Source organism: Mycetomoellerius zeteki, unplaced genomic scaffold, assembly GCF_001594055.1.
Source record: "Mycetomoellerius zeteki isolate Tzet28-1 unplaced genomic scaffold, Tzet1.0 scaffold20, whole genome shotgun sequence".
In the NCBI taxonomy this organism is placed as follows: domain Eukaryota; kingdom Metazoa; phylum Arthropoda; class Insecta; order Hymenoptera; family Formicidae; genus Mycetomoellerius; species Mycetomoellerius zeteki.
In genome coordinates this window covers 2100651-2109959 of record NW_017256957.1, presented here as the reverse complement: position 1 = coordinate 2109959, position 9309 = coordinate 2100651, and the positions used below count along the sequence as shown (strand labels likewise).

The 9309-nt window shown below is 32.2% G+C and overlaps 1 protein-coding gene across 1 annotated transcript; it reads right to left on the bottom strand.

Annotated features, from left to right (window-relative positions):
- Nucleotides 1–2429: 2429 nt before the first annotated feature.
- On the bottom strand, nucleotides 2430–4033 carry LOC108722271 (endocuticle structural glycoprotein SgAbd-2). The gene is made up of 2 exons (XM_018447273.1): nucleotides 3944–4033; nucleotides 2430–3428 (listed from the first exon to the last, which is right to left on the bottom strand). The coding sequence occupies exons 1-2, from the start codon at nucleotides 3953–3955 to the stop codon at nucleotides 3039–3041; spliced, it is 402 nt and encodes a 133-aa protein (XP_018302775.1). The 5' UTR covers nucleotides 3956–4033; the 3' UTR covers nucleotides 2430–3038.
- Nucleotides 4034–9309: the final 5276 nt, after the last annotated feature.

Sequence of the window (9309 nt, the reverse complement as noted above, 5' to 3'; positions counted from 1 at the left end):
TATAAAGCTGCATACACGGAAAAAACGGTTTTGCTAAATTATCTAAAAATTTGCTAAAATACAGATCTGAAAATATTTTTGTTGGACCATCAATATAATATTATGTAGAATGTTTAAACGTTGTCGACAACGCTGCAAAATATTTTGACATAGCAATCAGTTTGTGCGTCCTATATAATTATTTTGACCAAACAAAATTATTTTCAAATCTATATTTAGTTAAATTTTTAGATATTTCGGCAAAATTGTTCTTTCAGTGTAATGTTTAAGCTATGATCGTAGGCGTCTTCGATTACTGTTTAAAAATCAATGATGTATGTGATGTAGATAAATGAAAATTAAAGAATACATAAGAAATAGGTTGAAGGAAATATCATCTTCTTTCCACCGTCTCCTAAAACACGCTTCCGAAGTAAAGTGATTTACGGGGGGAAAGATGTGCCACTCCGAGATTGAAGAGGCTTGCTTGTCTTACCGCGAAAAATATTTTCAATTTAACGTGCGAGAGACAAAGAGAAACACGAGAGCGTTTCCTCGCCGCGCAATTTCGTACTATTATCCACGATATTCCTTGGAAGCTCAGCATCAGCAACAAACCAGTGATTTAATCGTTCTGATCACAAGTATTCACGTTGTGTGTGTATGTGTGCGTTTGTGTGTATTTGTATGTGTGAATATGGAAAATACCTTAGGAATAAATTAATTTCAAGGATCGCCTCCTCCTGAACAGCTCGTAATCGAGCGATTCTCGTTCGGTTGGCACGTTTCGTCATATTTTACGTCTCTATTAATGCATATGTGCGTAAAAGGATCCGTGTGAAGGATCATCGGCATAAACAATTTTGTCTGGCGTAAGTATTAGTTCTTTAATCCACATAGACGTTTCTTCTTTTTCGACACCGGACGCCGCGCATTGTCCACGAATAGCAAGCGTATCCTGTACGTAACGGACGTCGGACACAGGCTAATGCGATGTCGTAATTCTCGTTTTTATACCCGCAGCACGTCCCGCCGTAAGACGCGAGCATTTATCTTATTTAAATCGCACGCTTTTGTGTATCCGCGAGGATACGTGCCACGCGAGGATCGTGTCGCTCGTTTTGGATTAACGCGCGCGTTCCGTTCCTGCCGAGAGAGATTGCTCTCCCAGTTTCTCAGCTGGAATTGCGAAAATCTACCTTCCTGGGGGATATTTCTGGGCAAAGAATTGTAACTCACGTGGCGATTCTATGAGAATGCGACGCGTAAATTTTGACAAACTTTCGTGGAGTTTTTTATCGCAGAATTCAATCAATTGCTCTGAAAAAGTATAAGAAATATAAAGTAAAACTGCGTCTAATATGTCTGCGATTCAATATGGCCTACACCGAAAGAAATATTCGCAAGCAAATAGCTGCCTTTAGCAGAGAAAGCAGCTTTGCAATTGTTGTAAAATTCTTTGAAATGATCAGATTGTATATATTTAGATTCAGCAAGAGACTAAAGGCAAGACCAATCGTATTAAAGAATCTTACAACAGTTGCAAAGCTGCTTTATCTGATGAAAACAGCCAATGTGCGATGTTTTCTTAGATATTCATCGGTTATAAAAAAAATTTGATTATGATGACGAAATATACATTTTTATAAATTATATAATTGTAAAAAAATAGAATAGATGGTTTATTTGCTATAAGAATAAAATTTTATTTTACCATATTTATAAATAAAGATTTATTTTAGTGAAATAAATATCATCTCCTACAAATAAATTTTTAAGTATCTTTTTTTCATTAATAGTGTACTTGCTGTTTGTAGTTTACATGGATAGTTAAATCTTACAGCCATGTAAATATTCAAAATGTCTCATATTTTTAATTAGTATTCAGAAATATATAATTTCCTATTTTGAATCTAACCACCAGTTTTCAATGTTAGACTCAATAAAAATCGCTTAGGTAGATCACATATTAGGTAAATATATATAAAAAACGGCGTTATGATTAAATCAATTATAAATTAAAAGGAGCTGTTAATGTGAAACAATTTTAACGTAAGAACTAGTGCAGGCATATATGCTCCTTTTAATATTATATATTTACAATTAATATTAGGTTAGTTTATATTAGAAAGATATAAAAAATATATAATTATATACATTAAAAAATTACGTGATGCGAAATTTCGCGGACCGAAATCTATATATTCGACAACATTGCTAATTTTGTCAAAATCTCTTGCTATTTCGTCACATTTGACGATCACATTATTGCGTCACCTATTCGGCTTGCCATTAAATATCACTTCGTGTTTATTTATAGGTATAATTACGAACTAGCCAGTATCGGGCTCAATCGCGATCATCGACGTATTCAAATTACAAGCGATCTGATACGTTTTAATGAGCGGAATAGTGATGAGATAAATTTCAGAGGGAAAAAAGTATGAGAGTCAATGTTCAAACACGTTTATTTTGACGGTTAACAGAAACAACGTTTAATATAAACGTTGCGGTTGTGGTTTTGTATACACAGTATGTACGCTACGTGACTCGATCCTTAATTAATACAGCAGGTGCTAATTGACTGCACTAATTCAATCGTGGGACAACGCTCTCGCCAAAGGAAATTTGCTAAATTATGTGAATGTGCTAGAATTATAAATACAGCTAAAGATTTAAAACCCAAAGATCGTGATAGACATTACACGTAATTTTGATACGTTTAATTTTCAATGAAATCTTTAACTTATTGTATTTATATATATAATGATATTGAATTAATATTTGATTGTTAATATATCTATAATACTAATTAGAGCACGAGAAATGAGACTATATATTGTGAAATAGATAAGAGAAAAATATCATCCTAATTTAGCAATTTGTCCCTCTCTTGATTCGAATTCTTCGTCTAAATAAGTGTATACTTCACTCCTCGCGTATTCTTATATCAACAGTAGGAGATACACATAATTTTGCACGTGATATTAACAATTATAAGATCGAAGGATCACTGGTAAAATTTCAGTCTAAATGGTCTGTACGTTACTACAATGCTTCTACAGGTTGTCTTCCTCGGGATGCTGGGCATTGTACTCCAAGGATCTTAGGATAGCAGCGGGGATCGGAGGTGCGACTGGCAGATGCTCGCCCTGAGGATGGAAACCAGTTTCATCGGCGCTGTAGCTCAGGCTGATGGGATTGCCGTTGTCATCAGTATAACTGAAAGATCCCTGAACGCGAATAGCGTCCTCGTTTTTGGCGATATTGAAAAGCTGACCCTGTTCCTGCGCCTGGATGCCATTTCCGGTCTGATAGTTGTAGGTGTATGAACCGTCAGGATTTGGTCCGTCCAGCTGCGAAGCTACGATGGGGATGAAAGTATCTTGCAAAGAATTCGGAGGTGCAGCAAATGCAGCCACTACGAGCACGCAGAGAAGTGTGACGGTCTGAAAAAAAATTTGTTTCTTTTTTTCTAATTGATTCAAAACGAAGAAGTATAGAATTTTGAATAAAATGGATTACATAATATTCTTTAATTAAAATATGACTGATTTCAGATTTTATTATACGCTCGTGTTATTATAACCGACATGAACATTTGTAATTCTTGACAGTAGCTAATTTAAAACAGATTTATCTGTGTGAACAATATTTGGTATTTGACAATCTTGCGTTTCACGGGTTTTCTCCGTGTTCAGATCCATTCTTGGAATGCCAACGTTTCGTACTAGTATCAGGCTGCTCCTCATCCTGATGAAGTGGACTGCAAGGTTCACGAAACGTTGGCATTTCAAGAATGGATCTCAACACGGAGAAAATCCGCGAAATGCAAGATTGTCATATAGGAAACACCCGTGGAAGGCTCAAGAATAATATTTGATATTTTTTAAAAATTGTACGATAAAAACAAAAAATGAATGATAGCATGAATTAATTCTTTATTAATTTTGTTAAGACTTACCAGAGCCTTCATGATGATGATCACGACTGTATATCCCGTTATAAAATCGAAATTGAGGAGATGCCTTTTATATAGTATTGCCAGAAACCTGCTAGATACGAAGATCTCCCTCTTATTGATAAATTTCTGACTGGTATGTTGACAAATATGCATGTTACATCATTTCTCGATGAAACTAATAGTGGGGCGTGAGGCCACAAAAAAAAGATGACCACAAAAATAGCAATATAGTGCCTCTCAAACGATATTCGTGTTTATCAAATGTCCATCGAATTTTACACGAAAGTCGAATATAATTTGGAAATCACATCGAAGACCACATTCGAAAATTCTTTCGCCTCCAATTTTCAAACTATTTTTTTTATTTAAACTTCTATAATGAAAGAATTTGTTCAGACAGAAAAATCCATACTGTATTTAATTTAAATATTAATTTCTTATAAATACTTGAAATACTTTATAAGTTTATATGTATATCCATTCATAAATCTATTATGAAAGTTCATCACAAGTATCAATTCACTTATATAAGGTAGAGCTTCTTCGACAGAATTTTATAGAAATTAATATTCTAGAAAAAAATTCTTGTTTTGAGTATTGGATAATGAGTTTTTCTAAAATTTGTAATATATCTATTTTAAAACTATTATCAAGAAAATTATCTTTATTAAAAATAATTATTTAAAAAAAATAAATTAAATAATTATTATTCTTAGCAGTAAAATGATATATTTTTTATATTCAATAATAATAATAATTAATTCATAAACGTAAGAAATATTTTAAAAATATAGATTTCTTTTAATTTCTAATGCTTAAAAATTATTATTTTATGCCTAAAACATATTTCAGTTTATAATTATTTATAAATAAAAATAAAAATTTTGTTTACAGAAACAATTTTATTATATAAAATAAATAAATTTAAACATAAAATGAATAAATTAAGATATGGGTAAAATTGAATTCTAGTACTTAAGTATGCGAACACTTATGGATTAATAATGAATATAGCTAATAAAAATTCTTAATATGCACTTTGAGTTTGCGAAAGTAAATTCGTATATCCTTAGCAAGTCTACCTTCAGAGATCACAAAGTAAACATGTGTGGCATGCGCTTACCTGAGGCTGTCAAAACCCGAGATCAGTTTAACCAAAATAGTTACGTGTTTGTAGATAAACTAAATAGCCTTTTTGAAAATTAATTAGAAATTATTTTAAAACTGTTAGATAAATTGCTTTATTGCTAGTACAGAAAATTTACAACAAAGTTCAAGATCCGACACTTGTGCGCGTTTGAAAGGTAACTTCATCACGCTGTAAAATATTAAAAGACGACAAGGTAAATCTTGTGAAGCAAACACGCCAGCAACAAAGGATTATCCTTCGTGTGGGCGCAGGGAGAAAGATAAAATTTTCCTTCGCTAAGTCGATCATAAATTTTTCTTTCGGCGAAGAAGTGCGGGACCACTTAATACGACGTGAGTTTCGCCACATTCCATTGACTCAGTGATGTAGTTGTAGAATTTTCGTTACTTCGCACACCGTTGTAAATTCAGCCAACGTGTAACAAATCCGTGGATCCTTGACGAGTGCAGCGTAAGCCGAATACCCAAGTTCGGTTATCATTTATCATGATCGTGCGACAGGATGATTGCGCTACTGTTCCTTGGCTATTTTCTCGAAAATGAAGATTATGTGGACGATAGTATTTTAACCAAAATAATCAGAAAATGAAATGTTAAAAAAATCTTATCATTTCACAAAACAGATATTTATTACCTTGCTTTGTTTCATTAATGAATATAACGAAAAAAAAAATGTTCTAATTTAAATAAGAATTCTGATTGTACTCACGTATTTTGTCTGATAAAATAAAATATTTCTGTTTTACGAGAAACTTTGTAATTAAATACTTCAAATATTTTATCATAAAATAATTTTATAATAAATACCTATGATGTAAAGTAAATGTATCAAATATAATTTATATATACATAAAAGGAATTGCTAATTGTAGAGAAATGGAATGCGCGCGATTTGTTTCATCAGTAGGTATAGTCTCTTTTCGGATACTGCGAATTTCTAATATTGTATCTAATGAATTTAGCGCATTGTTGATTTTCTGAGGGAGAAAAAAAGGTCACAAATTAAAGGACTCGTGCCAGCACGAACATATCCTTTCAGCCACGCCTTCTCTTCAGATAAAAGTAGACTTTTTATACACTTAAAAACAAAAGTCTTTGATAGAACTGAGTCGCACACGAGCGCAAGCGAAACAATTGGAAGACACGAATTTTATTAATAGAGGTCAATGCCTGATCTCCAATGATGCATCCTGGAATGCAGTTATGTTACCTGCTATGTTGCACCTATCGTTGCTCATAAAAGAACATTCAAATATTTGCAAAAAATATACGCTACAAAAGAATATACATGTATATGCTAAATAACGTATATATTTCTTATATTTCTTATCGAATGTTCGAGAAACTTTATCTTGAAATTAAATAGACATCATAATTTTTTTCAAATCACAAGTTCTAACATTAAATTGTCTTACTGATTAATGTTTCACCAAACTTTTACCGGAATGGACTCTATTTAAAATTAATTAAAATAGAGAAAATAAGCATTTTTATATCCTTGAAGTTAAATTTATTAAGAATTTCAAGGTTTTAATTGTTTATGATTCAGGAATTGTTGGCAAGAATGTACATTAATTGAGTGTCATCTCTTCAGAAGAATCTATGGGCGGAATCCATAGACGTTGCTCAAGATTCGACATGGTCTTAAGTTAGTGCTTGAGATGTCATGAACCAATCAGAGAGCCATATTAGTATCTTGAGACACACATTGCTTGAGATAGTCTTGAGATTAAAAACAGACTATGGATACCGGCTCATGAATTGATTAAAGAGTCGAAAATCTTCGCTGAAAATTTTTCTATATGCTGTTGCAGTTTGAAAACATAAGAATTATACGATCAAATTGACGATGTTTTTTTCAAAATTATTATAACATCTTTGAGATGTTGTTACGCCAGAAGCAATTGGAAATATAATATTAGTGCATTTAATATCGTATTAAAAATCATCTTGAAAGGAACGCAAAAACAGATCTAAACTGTTTCTGTATGTTAATGTCAAATATTTTTGGAGCTCGAACTAATCCTTAAAAGGAATTTGTGCGTTAATTATGTTCGAGTCTTGTCATCATTTTAATTTCGCGCACAAAATCTGCAACGAAAACATCAATTTGAGTCCTCTATCTACTTCTTGTAGGATTTCTTGCTGATTTCTGCCGATAAAGAAGGATTGTGATTCAAATGATCTTCTCATAACTTGAATGAAAAGTATGTTATAGTAAAAACGAATGAAATCGAATACGCCATATTATTGAAAGGATCTACAAGTCTTCCCTTTCTCTTTAGAAATTGAGTATTAACGATATTAATATAGCAATCATGATTGTATATTCGTCATTTCTGAGGCCGACTGGATGTTAATGATCATAAGAAAACTCAAAGAGTGAGTGAAAGGTACCATAGATCGCGCCACGAATAAAAACATCACGATTCACATATAATAAGTCTGCATATTTTGCAAATAAAATCGTAGAAAAATGGAAGTTACAATTTATCTAAAATACGTATTATAAAATATTTATATTTTGACAAAGATATAATTGAACAATAAATGCACCAAAACGTTTCCTATATAGTAGATCCTATTAATTTTTATTCTTCTCTTTAGGATTTCATAAACTATTAGAATAGAATTAGGTAATTCTACACGTTAAATTAGGAAAATCGAACTTTATCACTGTTCCAATTTAAAAGCAGATTTCTTCTTTCTCCTCTCTCTCTCTCTCTTTCTCCCGTTCACTTATTTCCTCTCTCTTTCTATTTCTCTCTCTTTTTCATTTCTGATTATAACATCTTTTATTATTGTTGTTTTATTTTATTTTTATTTATTTCCATTGTTATCTTTTCATTTATATTATTTTTCTTACTTTACATTATTTTTTTCTTTGAACGGTTTCATTCAATTATCTGCGCGTGCGCGGTTAAAAGATATCACGGGATCGGAGTATTTAGATAATAATGGATCTTCAAGATTATGCCGAAACATTTCGATGAAGGAGGATCTTCTCGTGTCGAACTGATTCGTTCGGCAGGCGCCCTGCAAAATGCGGCTTTATGTCCTGCGTATCGGTAATTTCGCGAGGTATCATTTTTCATCGTGGTCCTCTCGCCGCGTGGATGCACAGGCTGAACACGCACGCCGGACATGTCTATCTGCCGTGAAGTATCAGGTGATAAATTGTTATCGGGCCCGCCGTTCGCGGCTCTTTAATCATCCGACTGCGTAACAGTCCGTTGAAGCAACTCAAGTGAGTTTGGCTCATCTGCCGCGCCGTGAAAGTAAAAATGTTGTGCTGTAGTATTTGGGTTAGCGGAATGGCCTCTCCGCGATCCGCAGTATACAATAATGGCGTGTCTTACTCCATTACGAGGAGTAAAACATAGGCGAAACGAAACCTCCGAGCGTCGGCCAATCACGATTAATTTGCCGCATCTCTTTTTTTGCATTATTCGAAATAATGATGATACTGATAATTATTAACATCCCTGTGTCCAGCGTAATACATGTTATATTAAAAAATATAACGTATTACACAATTGTTATCGTTATCTCATGTGTACAGAGCTATATTAATATATTAATAATTTATAATGAATATTGTAATATATATTGAATATTAATAATATATATATGATAATTATATTAATTTTTGTAAGTTCGCAAATGTCATTATTGCAACCAATTATTCTCAGAAGTGACTTGATCGTTAATTTGAATCTGCTTTCCTCAGAGGTAAAAATGTTAATTACTTGTTTAATTATTATTATTTGAAAATAATTGAATTTTATGTAAAATTTATAACTAGTGTATAATGAAGCTTATTCTGGCTTATAAAGTTTATCATGGCTCTTATAAAGGAAAAATATTCATATGTAATTACTATTAAATGTTGAGTTGCGTATTCTTACTCGATTTCATACGTATTCTTATAGATGCCTTATTAAATAAGAATACGCACATTTGCAAATTTTTATTTACTTTTCTTAATATAAATTTTTCTATTATAGTATACATTATTACATATTATTGCTATTATTATACTCGCAAGATAATGGATTCGTTTTATATGTAAGAAATTATTATTTTATTTAATAAATTTTTGTTTTCTCTCAGCAAAATTTATGAAGTGCGTATTCTTTATCCGCCTGTCTTCTATATATTCTTTTGATTACCTACAATTATTCTTCGGAGATGACTTGTCCGTTAACTTCAATTTG